This window comes from Danio rerio, chromosome 4 (assembly GCF_052040795.2).
Source record: "Danio rerio strain M-AB ecotype USA chromosome 4, GRCz13ab, whole genome shotgun sequence".
Lineage (NCBI taxonomy): Eukaryota > Metazoa > Chordata > Actinopteri > Cypriniformes > Danionidae > Danio > Danio rerio.
Window position 1 is genome coordinate 76326611 of NC_141024.2, and position 20890 is coordinate 76347500.

The 20890-nt window shown below is 40.8% G+C and overlaps 2 protein-coding genes across 4 annotated transcripts in view; one reads left to right on the top strand and one right to left on the bottom strand.

Moving 5' to 3' along the window:
* The window catches only part of LOC148682569 (uncharacterized), a 1090975-nt gene that overhangs the window by 396406 nt on the left and 673679 nt on the right, over positions 1–20890 (bottom strand). The window lies entirely within an intron of this gene.
* LOC799502 (protein NLRC3) overlaps positions 10159–20890 on the top strand; it is a 93240-nt gene continuing 82508 nt past the window's right edge. For both annotated transcript variants that reach the window (XM_087249855.1, XM_087249856.1), the window contains exons 1-2: positions 10159–10289; positions 16343–16621. In XM_087249855.1, coding sequence (XP_087105981.1) covers positions 16363–16621 — 259 coding nt within the window. In that variant the 5' untranslated portion in view covers positions 10159–10289; positions 16343–16362. The remainder of the gene's footprint in view (positions 10290–16342; positions 16622–20890) is intronic.

Consider the following 20890-nt stretch of genomic DNA (forward strand, 5'->3'; position numbering starts at 1 on the left):
ATTATTTTATGCAGCAGCCTTACACTTAAAAGGGAAACATAAGGGTGATCATACGCAAAAAGACCCCAGACTATAAGGCTAGATGTTTTTTTTTCCCCTTATTTCTTTATTTGTTTGAAGCATGTGCTCATGTGCGATCAGAAAACTGCCCGCCTCTCCTTTCACTCCGCCCCAAAGCCCCAGCTGGCCGTCTTTGGCCCAAGGTATTCGGCGGGCCGAAAAAGGCCGGCCGCTGGCCCCAAGAAAGCCCCGCTTTGGCCCGATTAGGCCCCGGAAGTGACAGTGGAAACCCCAATGGCATTGGTTCGCCCTGGCTCGCTCGCTTTAGGCGCGATAGTGGAAACGCGGCTAATCAGGTTTTGCTTGGCCCACATGCCGCAGTGAATTACGGTACATGACTGGACCAAATCTGGCTTCCAGACAAGGGCCAAACACAGACCATATCTGGGCCAAGTCTCAGCCAAGTTAATAACTCATAACTGGGCCTGAACTGGGCCAGACAGGTTGGTGTGTCACGATTGCAATGAAGTTGATAAACCCATGGAGTGCTGCGCTTTAGGCACACTATGGGCACGCTTTTTCTCAAAGTGACCTGATTGGTAGAATTTTTTTTCTTTACTCAAAAATGATTTTAGTGTATTTTAAATGTGGGTCAAGACTGGCCAAACTCACATGGCCCACTTTCAAATGTTTTAATCTGGGCCAAATACTACGATTTTCATCTGGCCCAAATCTTGTGTGCCGCCTTAAAGACGGTGCCGCCTCTGCCAAACCCGGGCCATGTTTGGCCCACATGCTGTATGCCAGTGCCGGATGAATGCCTGCTGTGCCAGCTTTATGCCAAATCTGGGCCAGAATTCTTTGCTACTAGGGAGTGTTTGATAAATACACAGAGGAGGGGGAAAGTGTGAATGAGGTAATTTGAAGAGGAGGAAGAAGACAGGATGGCCATCACCAAAAATAAAACCAAATCAACAAGCAAAAAAAAAACAGGAAGAGGGCGAGTCTGGCTGGAATATGCTGTCGTAAAAAAATAAATGAATAAAAAAGAAGAGAGAACCCAGTCCAGGAGACTCGAAACAAGCAGAATTCCTTTATTGAGACGTGTTGGTTAATCTGCAGTCATACAGCGTCTTTAAGATGTCCGTGTCTGCAAGAGCCTACTAGAGGTCTGCAGTCTGCAAGTTCTTTCACAAGTCTCACACAAGTCTGATTTAAGACAAAGATTTCATGTCTATATTGTGTTCTTAGGAGGAGGGGACATGGCTAAACAAAGCATGCAAATTAAGAGTTGTGGTCGGCATGGTAAACTGCTTTTTCAGGCCTAATCTCATCATGTTCTGGAGACAGAGACCGCCTGACCATTTGATCGAAAAGAGAAAACAATAGACACCCCATGCTGTGAAACTGATAATTGCATCACTTTGGCTAAGCCTGTAATGAGAAAGACAAAAGGTTAATGTCCCTCCTAGCAGGCATGTTAATGAAATGATATAATTAAAAACCAGAGAATATAACTTTTTAGTTATACGTAGTGTAAGGTCCACCCAGTGGGCCCAATGCCGGTGTCCACTGGTGGATGAAGGTTTAATGCCTGTTCGGTCTTTCCAGTGCACAATGTTAATTTATATTAATATTAATGTATTTATCTTTAGCTTAATCTGACTCCAATCATAAAACATTAAGAAGATTATATCAATATGTAATTTAGATAAATGTTTGAACCTTTTGTCTTCACTAGTAACTATCACATCCGTTCATTCGGGTGCTCATGTCACTCAGAGAAATCGCCTCGGCCGAAGGCGTCCCTCACGGTCACACTCCGGTCAGTCTTGAATATTAAACAGAGGTAAATTGACTAATACTTTAGATGGCCGCTACCAGCGCGCTCGTTCTAAAATACTTTAGTTAGTCCCGCTTAGATGTACACCTTTGAGTTAAGACAATCATCATTTCTAATTAGAGGTTAGGGCATTAATATAAATGTACCCGACTACTGGACTCTATAGTAACTTTGGTTTTCACCAAGCCCATGGTTTCCCATATGAACTTAATTTAGAATAATATTAGCTTCAAACAAAGGTCGGGTACCCAATCTAGGTTAGTCGTGCAACACCTTGTTGACCTAGACGGAAGTTATCGCCCTTTCCACCTAAGTACACATGAATCAATATCAAGAGTCAGCCGGATCGCTAAAACACAATTCAAGAGTTCACACTTAGCTGATGATTGATTATAAGCAAGTTTGGCATGCTGTCCCGGGAGAGAGCCCTGAGCTCGAAGGTTCTTGAGCCCTGGGCTCCCTCCCGTTTGGAGGAAGAGAGGGGAGCCTCGAGCTCAGGTAGATCTCGACAACTCCCCTTTTATAATAGCTAAAGATTAAGATTGAAGGCTATTAAAAGATATGCTGCATTATTAGATTACCTGTATTGAAATTTAGATTTAACGATTAACTTGTTGTACATGTTTTTGGAATGTGGGAGGAAACCGGAGAACCCGGGGAAAACCCATGCAAGCACGGGAAGAACATGCAAACTACACACAGAAACGACCACCGGCCTGTTAAGGAACTAGAACCGGTGACGTTCTTGCTGTGAGGCGACAGTGCTAGTCACTGAGCCACCGTGCTGCCCTATGGAGGGAAAGGTGAAAAGGTAGGGGTGGAAGGGGGGATTCTTCAAATCGAAGATGACTGTAGTGAGAAAACCCTGGCTCTTTATAGTGGTTAGGAATGGCCTGATTGGTGGATCAAGCATGCTAATGCAGAACCAGCCGTGTTCAATCATAATCACGTGCTCCTCTCGAAATTAGTTTATGAATAAACTTCACTTCAAGAGTTCACACTTAGCTGATGATTGATTATAAGCAAGTTTGGCATGCTGTCCCGGGAGAGAGCCCTGAGCTCGAAGGTTCTTGAGCCCTGGGCTCCCTCCCGTTTGGAGGAAGAGAGGGGAGCCTCGAGCTCAGGTAGATCTCGACAACTCCCCAAAATGCTCCACTCGGGACAGCAGCCGCGTATTTGAAGAACCCCCCAAAAGGCACAGGAGATTAATGCCATATCCGGCTGCTGAAAAGTGATACAGAAATAGCTTGGAGGAGCAACAGAGACTGGTGTGGGTGTAAAAATTAACTGAAAGTGCTTATGTATGACTATGTGTGCTCCCGGGTTCTGTTAATTGTAAGGACCAGCGGGAGAGTGAGTGGGGTAAGTGTAAAGGTTTAAAACATATGTGGTGAGTTTCGTAAAGGTTTAGTATAGTAGTGATGGAAAATAAAGCTGTAAGGTTCTGCGGAGCTGTAGCTGCAGATAAGAAGCGGTTAACTGATTAACCGCTTTGGCAGTCCAATGGGGAGTGTGTCAGTAGTGGTATGGATAAATGGTAGTGTGCGTGAGCTCCGGTGGAGCGACACTGCTGCAGCAGTGGTGCAGAGGGGGAATGAGGCTCGGCTGAGCGTCTCTGCTGCTGCAGAGGTGCAATGGAAGTCAGTATTTGTAAGGGAAATACGCCTCCGCAGGGACGTTTAACTGCTTTAGCAGTGCTGGAGAGTGTATCAGTATTGGGTTGCTAAATGAAAGTGTATATGCGCTCGCTGAGCGTCACTGCTGCGGCAGTGATGTGGAGGGGAGTGATGCTCGGCTGAGCGTCTCTGCGACTGCAGAGGTGCGGTGGTAGTCAGTCCTAAGGGGAAGAATACGCTTCTGCAGCAGCGTTTTAACTGCTTTAGCAGTGCTGGGAGTGACAGAAGTGGTATAAGTGTAATGGAAGTGTGCATGAGCTCCAGCAGAGCGTCACTGCTGCAGCAGTGGTGCAGGGGATGTAAATGATGCTCGGCTGAGCGTCTCTGCTGCTGCAGAGGTGCAATGGAAGTCAGTATCTGGAAGGTAAATACGCCTTCGCAGAGACGTTTAACTGCTTTGGCAGTGCTGGAGAGTGTATCAGTAGTGGATTGCTAAGTGGAAGTGTATATGCGCTCGCTAAGCGTCACTGCTGCGGCAGTGATGTAGAGGGGAGTGATGCTCGGCTGAGCGTCTCTGCGGCTGCAGAGGTGCGGTGAAAGTCAGTTTCTAAAGGGAAGTGCGCTTTGGAGAGCTGATTAACAGCTGTGTAGCAGATAGGAATCAGGCACAGTAGACCAACTCTGTGGCTGCAGGGGTGCATAGGTATTCAGAGTCTGGTGCATTATATGTGTGAAAGCAATACATGTTCCCGCTAAGCCTTTACAGCTGTATTATAGCGGGGAGTGTGGTGATGGAAAATAAATTGATACTACAATGCAATGTAATTAAGTGGAGCTGCTGTAAAGGTGTGATGGTGGTCAGTATGTAAGCAATACGAGTTCCCGCTAAGCCTTTATGGCTGTATTGTTGCGGGGAGTGTGGTGATGGAGAATAAATTGATGCTACAATGCAATGTAATTAAGTGGAGCTGCTGTAGAGGTGTAATTATAGTCAGTATGGAAGCAATACGAGTTCCCGCTACGCCTTTACGGCTGTATTATTGCGGCGTAGTGTGATAATGGTTACATTTTTTGAAAAGTGTACATGTGAGCTTTTAAAGAGCTTCACTGCTGTGGCAGTGGGAGCTTGGGGCTACCCCTGTGGGAGTCCGAGCTGCGGAGAATGAGTGCAAGTGAAATTAAAAATTATGAAGAGAAAGAGAAGGGAAGTTTAATAAAATAAAAAGGAAAGTTTAGTAAAAATGAGTCCTATGCAACTAAGACAGAAAGTAGGAAGAACAGACAGAGTCGTGCTGCTTGGAAACTAGGTTGAAGTCTGCAACCGAGAATCAGCTGGGCTTCTCTGAGGAAATATTGGCTGAGGCAAATTGAGAATTTAGAGGTGTTAGAGGACCAATGACAGAGTTTATATCTGTTGTTGGAAGACTGTTCAGGCAGGGCGTCACTGCTGCAGCATTGGTGCAGGGGAAAAAATAATCTCAGCAGAGCTTCTCTGCAGTTACAGAAGTGCAATAAAAATCAGTGGTGCAGAGAATTAAGGCTAAACAGCCGTCTCTGCAGTTGCAGCTCAGGCAAAGCTTAACTGTTGCAGCAGTGGTGCAGAAGGAGAATAAGGCTCGGCAAAGCGTCTCTGCAGTAGCAGAGGTGCAGTGGTACTCAGTATTAGAGCCTCACACAGAAATACTAAGTACTATTAGCAGTGATATTTAGAGATGAAAGTGAAAAAGGGGGCTCAGCTAGAGCGTCACTGCAGTTGCAGTGATGTTAATGGGGTGTATAGTTAAGTGGAGCACCTAAACAGTCTATATTAGTAAGTTTTGAGTGCTCCCGCAAAGACGTTAAATACTGCCTTTAGTGATATGTAAAGATGAAGGTGAATAAGGCATATGCTAGAGGGTCACTGCGGTAGCAGTGGTGCTTTGGGTGTGCAACTCTGCGGAGCATTTCTGCGGCTGCAGTGGTGTAGTGGGCCAGTATGGAGGCAACTTGTGCTCCCGCAGAAGCATTTACTGCTGTATTAGTGCGGGGAGTGCAACGATAGTGGTATTTAGAAAATTTGTAAGTGTATGCAAGCTCATTTAGAACGTTCCTGTTGCAGCAACTGAAACTCAAGACAACCCCTGAATTGGTCGGAGCTGTGGTGAATGAAAGTGAATAGAAGTATAGGATAGTTTAAATTTGGAGAGAAAAAGTTAAAGCTAGAAAAACAGGGAAGGGTAGTGAAGGAGCTCCTATGTTAAATAGGAAGGGAAATAGGAAGGAAATGACAGAGTCATACTTCATACCCAATAATGCATGATGGTGGAAGTTGGCTGGAGAGGATCGGCTGGGCTTCCCCGAGGTGGTATTGCTCTTCTGTGGTGTAAAAATGCTAAGAGGTTTAGAACCAGGGCCGGAGTGGGACACCTTTTCAGCTCTGGAGTTTCAAGCCTCAGACCAGCCCACCTCAGTTCACGACTGACTATATTAAAATAAGTAAATAAATATTTCCAAATCAGTTTCTAATGGCACTATCATGTCTTTTTTTTTTTTTTTTTTTTTTTTTTTTTTTTTTTTTTTTTTTGAGAAAACAGCTGCTTTAGAACTTCAAATGTTCTACAACCCTAACAGTATTATATGTCTTATCAAAAAATGAAAACACTAAATTACTCTAGCAAGGATCGAACCCAGGTCCGCAGCATCTTAACCTAACGTGCCAACCACTCGACGACAACAAAAGAGAAAAGTTGTGGTAAAATAATGAATAAAAAGCTGTGGTCAAGTAAATGAATTAAAAAGGTGTCACTACTGAGAGCAACAGATTCTGGAGCTAGGGACACCGGCCCTCGCGGCCAAAAAAAAAAAAAAAACAGACCGGCCCACCGGGAATTCTCCCGGTCCTCCCGATTAGCCAATCCGGGCCTGTTTAGAACAGGTGTGTGGGGGAACGGATATCATCCTGCATCCCTTCATCCTGCGAAGATAGATCAGATATCGTTAGGTGTATCGTTGGATTGAAATGTCATACTTAGTTCAGAAGACTTAAATTAAAAAGGCTAGTGTGAATATGGCATCGAGGGTGTGGGCTATGTGAGTGGAAAAGTGTCATTTGCAAAGAGTGTAAATGTATTTAGAAATGGATGTGGAGTGTAATAGGTTGGATGAGGGTCAGCTTCTGCAACCAGCTGACATGATCTCTGAAATGAGAAAAACAAGAGAGAATCAGAAATGACATTACAACATGGTACATGTATGGCAAACACAATGAATTATTTTAGCTGATAACCATGCGGGGCGTCTTAATAAGAGCATGGGCAACTAAGTGTGGAAGTGCCTTTGTTAATGCATGGTACGAAGCCTCATTGTCGCAACGAGCAAAGATAGTAGAGGTAGGCATTTGTCCCTCCTAAGGATGGCATATTAAATGGGAAATCTGCTCGTCTAGTGATCCTGATGTACCTCTTGAAGGTGGAGTTTAAACCCCTTGGTTTGTATCTAACGCAGAGTCAATTGATGAAACATCAGACATGTCAGAAATGTCCTCCTCTCATTCGTGGAAGTCAAAGCGGGAAGTTTGTTTCTTTGCTGTTTTCACATCTAACCAACTTGCCATTATAAGCTTATGGCTTATAAGTGTATGGACATGGGTCACTGGGGCATATTACGATTGGACTTCTATGCCTAATGCGTTGAATGTTTTTCAGTAGCAGAGTAAACTTTTTAGAAGTTAAACTGCTATCAGATGTGGCAGTTTTTTTTTTTTTAAATTATTTTTTTATTTATTTATTTATTTATTTATTTATTTATTTATTTATTTATTTATTTTTTTTTTTTTTTTTTTTTTTTTATTTATTTTATTTATTTATTTATTTTTTTTTATACATTTTATAATTATTTATTTTCTTTATTATTTATTTATTAATTTATGTATTTATTTATTTATCATCTGCCAACATCAAACCCTGAACTTAAAATTAATGTCACCATTTAGTAGTAATTGTGTAAATGTAATGATAATCATTCATGAGCTTGTCATGAGAGAGGGTGGGACCATCTCAAATTTTTGAGAGTTCATTGGATGGTGACGCTTCTCCTTTCAGCTATTGGCTCGAAGGAGTGTCAATCAAAGTTGCAGAAAAAGGCTGGCGGCCATTTTGTTTGCCAGAGAACTAGTGTTATGATTGGAGACGCTACTCTATTGAATGCACCACAGCGACTAGTTTGGAGGATTAACATGGATGTTTATCAATGTATGCATAAGTTGTGGACTGATGTTTTAAGGATTGGATTGTCTACAACCTTGATTGAGAGGTGAGTCATTCTATTCACGCTAGAATCATCCTTTAAAGATGGATGTATAATCTTAGTTGTAGTTTGTGAGGCTTCCCCTTAAAAAGGTGTCATGTATGTTACTGCTGGTGCACCCCTAGAAGAGAGTTCAGCTTGAATCGCAGGCATCGAGAGTTTAGGCAAAGTTCATGGATGGTGATCGAGTTTTTACTGTGATCTTGTTGGAGAATTGGGTTGAAGACACAGAGATTGCATTGTGTGAGGCAATTGAAGTAGAAGGTTGAGAAGTTGTAGTTGGATAAGTTGGTGTAGCTGGAGAAGTTGATGTAGCTGGAGAAGTTGATGTAGCTGGAGAAGTTGTTGTTGGAGAAGTTGATGTAGCTGGAGAAGTTGTTGTTGTTGGAGAAGTTGATGTAGCTGGAGAAGTTGTTGTTGTTGGAGAAGTTGATGTAGCTGGAGAAGTTGTTGTTGTTGGAGAAGTTGATGTAGCTGGAGAAGTTGTTGTTGTTGGAGAAGTTGATGTAGCTGGAGAAGTTGATGTAGCTGGAGAAGTTGATGTAGCTGGAGAAGTTGATGTAGCTGGAGAAGTTGATGTAGCTGGAGAAGTTGATGTTGTTGCTGGAGAAGTTGTAGCTGGAGAAGTTGATGTAGCTGGGGTAGCGGTAGCGGTAGCGGTAGCAGTAGCAGTAGCAGTAGCAGTAGCAGTAGCAGTAGCAGTAGCAGTAGCAGTAGCAGTAGCAGTAGCAGTAGCAGTAGCAGTAGCAGCTGATGCAGAGCAGTGTATTCTTCAAATCGAAGATGACTGTAGTGAGAAAACCCTGGCTCTTTATAGTGGTTAGGAATGGCCTGATTGGTGGATCAAGCATGCTAATGCAGAACCAGCCGTGTTCAATCATAATCACGTGCTCCTCTCGAAATTAGTTTATGAATAAACTTCACTTAGTGTGCCCAATGCTCCATCTCAACTGGATTCTAGTCCGTCTACTGACCTGACGCAAGACGTGCGGAAACAAGGATACAGCGTAAACTACTTGAATTAATAATTACAGAGTGAGCAAAATATGGTCAAACATTACAATTTATTAGTCAGGGAAATGTATTATGCCAATTCAATCAGTCAATTCATAAATGATCAATACAAAACATCAAATTATCAAAGATAAATCCAAGATGAAAGATGCATACCTGACTTCTCAAATATACATAACTAGGAGCAGGCTCCATGTTATGGGCTGATCTGGTTAGGCAGAATCGCGCTGAGTCTTTCTCAGACCTTACCTTAAATAATCCAAGAATTCCCTCAGGGAAGGGGGTGTGTGCATAACAAAAGGAAAAAGTCACACCCTTCACAGCGGTTCAAAAGATGCCTGAAGTTATATATTTATTGTGTTGATTATGTCTGTTTCTGAGAGAATGAGACCATTGTACCAATCGCACTGAGACATTTCCAATGATATCAAACATGATAGATAAAGTCAGTTTGGTTAATCTAGAACATTCAAACATTGAAATGACCATATGTGTGAGATGGGGTGGATGAAGCTGAGTTTCAGCATACTCAGAGGCAAATGCAGCAGGAACTGGTTTTTCCCACATTCCCACCTGCTGGGTTGTGGAGTCAATTGGCCCTGTTTTCAGCTCATGTTTTGAATTGTCAAAGACATCAAAAATATTTGTAATATTTCAATTCTTACAGTAGATTATTGTTCATTTAGAATTAGATGATATAAATTTATATTTCCACAATGCCTATGGGCTACGATTCAGGAAGCAACAATAGGAAGTGACTATTACAGAAGAATGTACAACAGGAGGAACAGAAGATGGTGTTTTGAGAAAGCTGACTGGGACACATTCAGCCATATCAGTGAGCAGTGAGGGTTAAGGTGTATGTGATGGACCAACAGTGTAATTTTAGGATGTGTACAGAATATAAGCACAATGTCTGCACATGTATATAAATAATGAGCGCACTGTACCTAATGAATAATGTTAATGTGAGTAGATAGTAGTTAATGAGACTAAAATAAAGTTTAACTGAAAAAAGAAACTCAAGCAGATTTATAAAAGGTGAGAAATGCAGACAGAATGTTCAGCTTTGTGTAAACTACACCTTTAAATTAGAAAAGAAACATTTACAGTTTATTTTATTTACAGAAGTGCTAGAAATGACATCTTACACATATATGGGTTAACCAATACATGTCAGGAGTAAAGCAACCTGCTCTTAGATACAAAACTCATTTTTACTTTCTAATGTTACATGATACAACACTAATGTTTACTTTCATGGTAGTTGCAGGTGAATTCTTCTATTAGCAAATAAATAAAAGATACAAATGTTATGCGAGATGTTGCTTTTTTCATTTCACTTGATTCAATTGCTCTGTCTTCACGTCTTTTCCTTACATCCTTCCACGAATCCTCAAGGGCTGGAGCTGAAAGTGAGACGCGAGGAGAGGAAGCGATGACGCGTAAACAGGAAATAAGAAGCATCCGTGGAAAGCAGCTTTATTCTGGTCTGTAACTCGTCGTACAACCAGAAGTTTCTACTGCTACAGGTAAAGTAACTCATGTAATGTGTTGTGATAATCCTGCAGCTGTTTTGACTCTTGTCTGCTTTGTTTAGAGTGTTTGTGGCGGATGTTTTTCCCTGCATGTGTCGTTTCCTTTATAGACGAAAGTGAAAGCGCTTAGTCTTTGTGTTGCCTTTTTTAAAAGACTTCATCATTTACAACGCAGAATAGCTTTAAATCTTTAATATCTCGACAAAACGTGTAAAGTTTATGTGAATCTGTATGTATGATTATATTTTAATTATTGGCAAACGCACGATGGCTGTAATCCTTCATTAGTTTACTCGTGATGAAACTCGTGATCTAAGCTTTTCACTCATTGTAGCACACGTGCTGCTGATGATGTGACAGTAAAAGTGATTTGATTTTGATTCGATATTAAGGCAAATAACTGATGTCCATGTAAACATAGTCAGTAGTGTCTTCAAAGTGAAAGATCCAGAAGGGCATCCTGCTGATTTGATTCAGAAGGGCAGTGTTTTGTCTGACGCTCACCGGTTTGACTTTCATTCATTTACCGGCATTCATTTTAAAAAGCACCCGCTCCATTTTATTTGTGTATATTTTCCCGGAACGCATTAACTCAGGTGCCTGATAGTTAGCTGTGGAGCTGACGTTAATCATATTCCCTCTAGTAAACGCATAAAAATCGTCATCATAAATTCGAGTGACGCCTCAATGTCTCGCGCCCCCCCTTAATAGCTGCTGGCGCCTGAAAACCCCTGGTTTAGGAGGTGGATTTTCTTAAAAAGAAAAATATTTTCCATTGTGATAAATAGATATATCCATAAGTGACAGAATAAAACTGACTGTTTTTGGTCAATTTTGACAGCTGTTTGGGGGATTATTTTATGACAGGGCTATTCAATTGGCCAAGCCCACAAGGCAGTTTGTTTTGGCCCTCCAAATAGTGACCAAGACATCAAAAATTAATTTAGTTTAGTCAAAAAACGTTTAATCTGCACCACGGCCGTGACAACTTCCTCATATGCTGTTTCCTTAACCTGCAAGTCTTTATTTTACAAATGATAGAGAATGTCCGATTCTCACGCTCTATGAAGGGTGTCAGTCATATATTTTAAGAAGCACTCGTTCAGAAGACAAGCGCATGAGATATCATGACATTGTGTTTTTATATCGTCAGCATGATGTAGTCTTACAGTGACAATAATATTTATACAATATGGTTAATATAATGATATTTATACATGACCAAACTAGTGTGCAACTTCAGCAACTTTTTTTTACATTTAGTTTTGTAGTTCGGGTGGAAACAAATATTTGTTAAATTTTTCAATTGTTTAAGTTCATTTGATTGACAATGTAAAATCTGTTAGCTACGTTTGATGTTTCATTGTTGAGTTATACATTTATTTAAGGGTCTCTGACACATTACTTTTATAATTTATCTTTGTTTTATTAATCAACATTAACTGTGTGCGTCAGCAGGCAGTTTTTCTCATGTTCATTATTTATTAGGCTCCCTCAAAACTTACAGGCACACACATTTCCAGTGTGGATTATAATTTTATTTTAATAATACATTAAAAAATAAGTTTTTAATTTGTCATCTCTCGTTATTTCCTATATATGGCTTTTGTGCTTTTATAGAGTGGGAGTTGGTAAACATATTCAAGGGGCATGCACAGATGGGGAGCATTTTGATTGATGTAGATTATTTTGTCCCAATCTAGCCCTGCAATGAGTGCAATTGTTTGTATTCAATTCTTTATTGTTATTACAATTTTCCATTTTTCATATCTGCAGTGCCTGTATTTTGGCTTTTTTTTCAGTCCACTTAGAATTCAATATGGAAATCAATGTTTTCTTTTTTGGCATTGATTGTTTTGAAATGTAAATGTCATTAACATGCCTGTGTTTTTATAAATATGGCTGTCAAGCCAGGATCTTGATGGTTTATTGTGGGTATGTTGTTTACATGAAGAAATCTGTGTTACAAGTTAAACAAAAGTTCTAATAATGAGTTATATTTTGAATTTAAACAGTATATGTCTTGCGTTTACATTAATTTTACACTCGAATAGCCAAAATTACAAATTTCAGTCTTTTAAATGCGATTAATCGCGATTAATTTTTGTAAAAAGTTTTTTTTTTTTTTTATTGATTGACAGCACTAATATATGTAGCCCAAAAATGAAATGTGTAATGACAACGGACACAGGATGAATAAATTCTGGGGACTTTTATTCCAGACTGCACTTAGAACAGCGCAGCGTTAAGTATGCAAATTTTGGACAATTTTTGAAAACAAAGTAAAAGATCATGTACAGCCACTGAAAACAATAAATTTGACTTTTTATATACAAATGTGTTATCCTCTTTTCCTTCTTGTATTTACAATGACTGAAAATAACTTTTTGAAACTGAAATGGTACATAAACAACAGTAGCAGCGGTTCACGCTGAGAAAACATACAACAAAGTGTAAGTCATCCATTAAAGTCAGATTGATAGAATCTCTCACTTTACCATTACAAAATACATTGAATGAGATGTTGCCATGTGAACATTTTACAAATATTCTCCTACAATTAAACAACGTTTAAAACTCAGTTTTAATTAAGTGAATAAGAGTTCATTAGAATTTAATATAATGAATTAAATGACTCAAACTTACAGCTCTCAATGACATACACACAAACAGCATTAACAGCTGCAAATGACTTTTTCCTCTGCAAATCATGAAGAACAATAAATACATACAATGAACTTTATTGTAATACAATAAATACAATAAAATCTCTGTAAACACATGACATTTTGAACATAACATCTTCAAGGGAAATATGAAAATAGATTCTCAGAAACACTTATATTTAATAAAGTTGAACAACACTCACTATGTTTTCTTTCCGTCACACTCTGGACCCTTAAAACTCTCTTCTCCCCTCTAAACAAAATTAATCCCGTTTCAATTACATGACCTTAATAAGGATAAACACCAATATCACACTTAACATTACAAAATGACAGATTATAAGTCAACACTCACGCTTTAGCTTAGCTTTCCTTCACGATGTTGGAAATCACGATCAAAACAACAAAATCCACAGCCATCCGAACATTAATCACCATGAAACAGACTTTTTAAGTCACTGCATGCATGTATTGCGCAATATTTCATGAGTTAACGGACTTTATTGGCATTTCTCAGTCTCCCAACAGACGTTCAAACTCGCGCTGCATCTAGAGCTCTCGCGTGACTTCACTCAGTTCACCTATGGGCCTTAAAGAGCCCATATTATGGGTTTTTGAAAATTCCCCTCCATGTAGTGTGTAACACAGCTCTAAGTGAAGTGAAGTATCCAGCTAAGGCTTAAATCTGTAAGAATACAGTGTTTAAAACTGTTGATTCATCTATAAAAGAGTCGACTCATAGTGCTTCAAACGAGTCGCCTTGATACCGAGTCATTAGGTGTATGTCTAATAGGCATGCATATTAGACTGATGTTGGAGACCCTTACAACCAAAATATGACCCTATTTCATGTATAATATAGGTTCTTTAAAGGCCAGCACACTACATTGTGTAAATCCCAGGGTGTCAATAACCTTTTTGTGTTTAACTAGATTTTCTAATCTGGTTACATCTATATAAATAGACGTCCTCTCCCTCACTCATCTTTCCATCAAGCAAATTTCTCGTGTAAGCACAATGATTGTTAGGCGACATCATTCACCAGAACAAGAGGTGTCAGTTACGCATCGAAAAGTTTGTTGTCGAACACGTAAAACAGGAAGAAGCAGAAATCGTCATCCTCGTCATCATATGGATTTACTTTCATCGGATAAACATCGGCCTCACAGCTCTGTGAATGTCGGTGTCGTCACTTATTGATCCGTGATTGGTAAATGTAGCTTGTGTGGACGCTACTGCGCTTCACTTCAATAATAAAATAGGTTCGCTACTGAATAGCTATTTGGTTTACAAAGTAGTGAAAGTAGTGATGCCACACCACGCTACTGAGAAATGTAGTTAGGCTAATAGCATCACTACCTGTAGCGCTGCTACAACCCAACACTGTTAATGTAATAAATGGCTTTGGCCAGAGGAGTTTGTTGGTGCCCTGAATTTCACAAATGGATAACTTTGTGAGTCATAATTTATCATTGGAAATGAAAGGGTCTGTTTTTATTTCTGTACACTCACGAGAACCACAAAAACCATTTGCTTTTTTTAAATAAAGAAAGGCTAGGCTACATGCCTGCAGGTGTTTTACTCAGGTTCCACATCGAAGCCTTTCACGTCAAAAGTATTTTAACAGCTGGCAAGTTTTGCACTGAACTGTTATATATGGGCCATTTCGGATTTCAGGGTGAAATGATTTTTAAATTTCCAGCAATGAAATGCATTTTTATCACTCACCATCATAGTAGCTCACAGGTTGTAGTAGCCTAATGCTTTCAGCAGCAGAGAGGAAAACCAATCAAAAACATCAGAATAGCAGCACATTATTAAATGGCCTTAGCAGAAGGCATCATGCTTATCAAAAACAGGCAAAGCAACAGATATATATATATATATTTTTAAACATATTTAGATGTAATCTCATTTTTAATCTTTAACATTTTACATTTACATTTAGTCATTTAGCAGACGCTTTTATCCAAAGCGACTTACAAATGAGGACAAGGAAGCAATTTACACAACTAAGAGCAACAGTGAATAAGAGCTGTAGGCAAGTTTCAGGTGTGTAAAGTGTAAGAAGGAAAGTATTAGTAGTATTAGTAATTTTTTTTGGGGGGGGGGGGGGGGGATGGGGGGTACAGTTAGTGTGATATTCAGAGAGGCAATTGCAGATTAGGAAGGGAAGTGGAGACTAAATTGTTGAGTTTTTAGTGGTTTCTTGAAGACAGCGAGTGACTCTGCCGTTCTGATGCAGTTAGGGAGTTCATTCCACCAACTGGGCAGATTGAGCGCGAGAGTTCGCGAAAGTGATTTCTTCCCCCTTTGGGATGGAACCACGAGGCGACGTTCATTCACAGAACGCAAGTTTCTGGAGGACACATACATCTGCAGAAGTGACAGCAGATAAGAAGGAGCAAAGCCAGAAGTCGCTATGCAAGCAAACATCAGAGCTTTGAATTTGATGCGAGCAGCAACTGGCAGCCAGCGCAAACAGATGAGCAGTAACTGCAACAAATTACTGTTCCTTTATTCTGTAATTAAATGATGTAACGCCGTTACATGTAGTTACTCCCCAACACAGTCAGTGGTGGGCATGTATACTCAAGAATGTAGTTTGTCAGGGTCTTTTAACAGTGGACAGATGTGTGTGATTCTCCATCAGTCTCACCTGTCATCTGAAATCTTTCCTAAAACTGGTTTTATTAGTTTTCTGAAATGGTTGTGGTTTAACCTGTTGAACATCTAAAAACACTCCTGCATGATGATACAGGAAGAGATGGTACAGAGCTTCTGCTCAAGACACCAGTTAAGTAGAGGATCAATACACTAGTTATAGGCTGGTGTAAGTTTCTGACATTATGATAAATATTGGGTAAAAATATCTGCTGTATAAAGAATGTAAATTACCGCTGTAAAATATGGTCTTTTTAAATGTCTGGGTAAAAAATAAATAAAAAATTGCCCCCATTGAACAAAATACATTTTATTTTAGGAAGCATTTGTAATATTTTGGAGCAGTAAACATGTCAGGATAAATCACTAAAATAAATCACTGACTTCTGCTCTCTTCATTAGCTTCAAGAACAGATTTCTTTACTACACATAAAAACCCCATTACAAATACCTTAGGAATGGTATGACAGAACATTTTAGCGGTATCAAAACCTCGACATTTCCAAACCGCAGTAAACATTGAGACCAGTTATCCTCCCATGCCTACAGAAACATCTACATTAATCCTGATAAATAAGTACAACTTAAAATAGTGACAATCAATGTTCAAAATCTCCTTCATTTCAGGGTAAATTCAGTATTCAAATAGTAAATAAACACTTAGGTCTGTATGCTTTTTGTGAAACTAATTCAGATGTTGTTGCTCTTGTCTTGTAGCTGTAAACGAGTGAAGCACGATGGCGAATGTTAAACAGCTGCTCAAGAAGTCACTGGATGAACTGGAAGAAGCTGAACTGAAGGAGTTTCAGTGGTGTTTAATAAATGACCATGGATGTGTTTCAAAAGCTGAAATGGAGAATGCAGACCGGTTGAAGACGGTGGATGAGATGGTGTCATGTTTTGGACCAGAAAGAGCTGTGAAGATCACAGTGGACACCCTGAGGAAAATAAAGCAGAATCACTTAGCTGAAGAGCTGGAGAATACACAGAAGCAAGGTATTGTTTAATTCCCTGTCAAACTTTACAAATGTGACAATTTAATTCACATTTTGATCAGTTCAAGTCTTTCATGTTAAACCCTGTCCAGGCAATGGTTTTTAAGTCAGATGTATTGTCATAACACACATATTGTCATGCGCAGCTTCTTATCCAGAGTAGGGTTGCAGCAGCTGTTCATACTGTAAGTTCCTTCTTAAACTGAGGCTTAGTAACTACTAGCTAGTCTGTAACTAAACTTAATCTTACTTCAGTGGCATCACATGTTCTTAAGGTGAAGCCTAGTTTGTAGGTTGTAATCTCTCTGTAGGAGAATAGTCAATTGGATTAGCATTGACATTTACATTTACATTTAGTCATTTAGCAGACGCTTTTATCCAAAGCGACTTACAAATGAGGACAAGGAAGCAATTTACACCACTAAGAGCAACAATGAATAAGTACTAAAGGCAAGTTTCAGGTCTGTAAAGTCTAAGAAGGGAAGTGTTAGTAATTTTTTTTTTTTTTTTTTTTTTTTTTTTTTTTTTTTTTTTTTTTTTGTACAGTTAGTGTGATATTCAAATAGGCAATTGCAGATTAGGAAGTGAAGTGGAGACTAAATAGTTGAGTTTTTAGTCGTTTCTTGAAAATAGCGAGTGACTCTGCTGTTCTGATGCAGTTAGGGAGTTCATTCCACCAACTGGGCAGATTGAGCGTGAGCGTTCGCGAAAGTGATTTTTTTCCTCTTTGGGATGGAACCACGAGGCGACGTTCATTCACAGAATGCAAGTTTCTGGAGGGCACATAGATCTGCAGAAGTGAGTGCAGATAAGAAGGTGCTAGGCCAGAAGTCACTTTGTAGGCAAACATCAGAGTTTTGAATTTGATGCGAGCAGCAACTGGCAGCCAGTGCAAACGGACTAGCAGCGGAGTGACATGTGCTCGTTTAGGTTCATTGAAGACAACTCGTGCTGCTGCATTCTGGAGCAGTTGAAGAGGCTTGATAGAGTTAGCTGGAAGCCCAGCTAGTAGAGAGTTGCAGTAATCCAGTTTGGAGAGAACAAGAGCTTGAACAAGGAGTTGAGCTGCATGTTCAGATAAGAAGGGTCGGATCTTTCTGATGTTATAGAGTGCAAATCTGCACGATCGAGCAGTTCTAGAAATGTGGTCAGAGAAGTTTAGTTGGTCATCAATCGTTACTCCAAGGCTTTTCACCATTTTGGATGCAGTAATGGTTGCCCCATCCATCTGGATTGAAAAGTTATGGTGTAGAGTCGAGTTGGCAGAAACTACAAGCATTTCCGTTTTTGCGAGGTTCAGCTGAAGATGATGATCTTTCATCCAGTGTGAAATATCCAACAGGCAGGCTGAGATACGAGCTGGAACCGAGGGATCATCAGGATGAAAAGAGAGGTATAGCTGGGTATCATCAGCATAACAGTGGTAGGAGAATCCATGTCTCTGGATGACTGGTCCTAGAGATGATGTGTAGATGGAGAAGAGAAGTGGCCCAAGAACAGAGCCTTGAGGTACCCCAGTGTTTAGATGCTGTAGGTTGGACACCTCTCCCCTCCAAGACACCCTGAATGACCTGTCAGAGAGGTAAGATCTGAACCATTGTATAACAGTGCCCGCAACGCCCAGTGACTCTAGCGTAGATAGCAGGATCTGGTGGTTGACAGTGTCAAAAGCAGCTGACAAGTCCAGCAAAATGAGGACTGATGATTTAGAGTCTGCTTTAGCCAGTCTGAGATCCTCCACGACCGAGAGCAGGGCAGTCTCAGTTGAGTGGCCTTTCTTAAAGCCGGATTGCTTGTTGTTCATGAGATTGTTTTGAGTAAGAAAGTCCAGGACTTGATTGAACACTACTTTCTCCAGAATCTTGGCCATGAATGGAAGCAGGGATACTGGTCTGTAGTTTTCAAGTAGCGTATGGTCCAGGTTGGGTTTCTTTAGCAGTGGGGTTACCCTAGCCTGCTTAAATGTAGTGGGGAATAAACCAGAGTCAAGAGATGTGTTAATTATGTGAGTCAGTGTTGGTATGACTGCAGGAGAGATGGCTTGCAAGAGATGAGAGGGAATGGGATCGAGTGGACAGGTGGTTGCATGGCTAGATAGCACAAGTTTGGACACCTCAGACTCAGAGAGCTGAGAAAAAAGAGGTGAGTGTGTGTGGTGTTGGTGTTGTATCTTGCGTGTTTGTTGTAGGTGCAGCAAATTGAGCACTGATTTTTGCAGTTTTGGTGCAGAAGAATGTAGCAAAGTCATCAGTAGTAAGTGTGGAGGATGCGGGTGGAGGAGGAGGATAGAGGAGGGAGGAAAATGTTTTAAAAAGTAGGCGAGGATTAGTGGCATTGTTGATTTTCAGACGGTAATACGTCTGCTTTGCAGAAGTAACCTCAGCTGAGAAAGAGGACAGAAGAGTTTGGTATGTTAAGAGATGTGCAGGATTTTTAGTTTTCCGCCAAATTCTCTCCGCAGCCCGAAGTTTTGAGCGATGCTCACGGAGAGCATCCGAGAGCCAGGGTGCAGGAGGACTGGCACGGGCTGGCCTGGATGCAAGAGGACATAATCGGTCTAGACATGATGCTAGAGTGGAGCAGAGTGTATTAGTGGCACTGTTCGAATCAAGTGCAGTGAGTTTGCGAGATGGAGGAAGAGAGTCTGAAACAATGGTGGATAGTCTATTGGGTGAGAGAGATCGTAGGTTTCTGCGAAAGGTAACCAGTGTAGGAGTGTGTGGCGGCTCAGGAGTAATGTGGATGTTGAGAGACAGAAGGAAATGATCAGATATTTGTAGTGGAGTTACTATTGTTTGATCAGTGAAGCAGTGTCGTGTGTAAATAAGGTCTAGCTGATTACCTGATTTGTGGGTAGCAGCAGTAGGTGCTCTTTTTAGGTCAAAAGAGGCAAGCAAAGTCTGAAAGTCTGCAGCTTGCGGTTTGTCAACGTAAATGTTGAAGTCACCTAGCACCAATAAGGGAGTGGCAAAATTAGAAAAAGATGAGAGAAGAACATCCAGTTCATCTAGGAAGTGACCTAATTTACCTGGTGGGCGGTAGATGACAACCACATTTATGTAGAAGGGGTGGATAATGGTGACTGCATGGAATTCAAAGGAGCTGATTGTTGGCAGGGACGGTATCAGAGTAAATTTCCATTCTTTGGAAATTAGTAGTCCAGTCCCACCCCCTCTCCCTGTGTGACGAGGAGTGTGGGAAAAAGAGAAATTAGCAGAAAGAGTAGCATGTGTAGCAGTGTCCTCCGGCCTCAACCAGGTCTCAGTTAGAGCCATGAGATTATAGTCAGAATATGTAGCTATGGAGGTAATAAAATCAGCCTTGTTAACAGCTGATTGACAATTCCAGAGGCCCACGGAGAGAGAGAGTTGTGAAATAGTAGATACATGTATTGAACGAAGGTTGTGAGGATTACGCCTGCAGCGCACCTCCCGTGTTTTGCGAGTGTTAGTAACAACAGGAATTAGAAAACACATAATAAAAGTGCACTGACAACAAAAAATAAGTGTAAAGTAAAACAATACAGTAAAGTACTCAAGTGCTTTGTCGGTGTCTTTGCTCGGTGGAGTCGCGCAGGTAGAGTCGATGGTCTTTACCCTCGTCGGTCTTCACACGAGGCGGTCTTCACACGAGGCTGCCGCGACCGCTGCCGCGGTGAACTAGTTGTTTATATAACCCCAAAGCACTAGCTGATTGAATTCAGCTGGACACGCCTCGAGAGTCAAAACAAGGGCCGAAACTGAGGCGGACGACGCGAAACCGCGTTTGCGTTCGCTACACAAGCTCTTATAGTAACCAAGGAAACAGTGGCTAAACAACTTCTAGTATTATACACAACTGAAAGCAAGTTTAAATGTCCTACAACTTTACACAAACAGCTGGAAACAAGTCCTCAAACCATACACAACAACTGAAACAAATCTTAAATGTACTTACAGGCTGCTGGTCTAGATGCTGATAAAGTGCTTCTCCTGCCGACTAATGCTAGCGTGCTCGCTATATAGTGGTTACCTGGCGTTTGGACACGCCTCCCGAGTCAAAACAAGGGCCGAAACTGAGGCGGACGACGCGAAACCGCGTTTGCGTTCGCTACACAAGCTCTTATAGTAACCAAGGAAACAGTGGCTAAACAACTTCTAGTATTATACACAACTGAAAGCAAGTTTAAATGTCCTACAACTTTACACAAACAGCTGGAAACAAGTCCTCAAACCATACACAACAACTGAAACAAATCTTAAATGTACTTACAGGCTGCTGGTCTAGATGC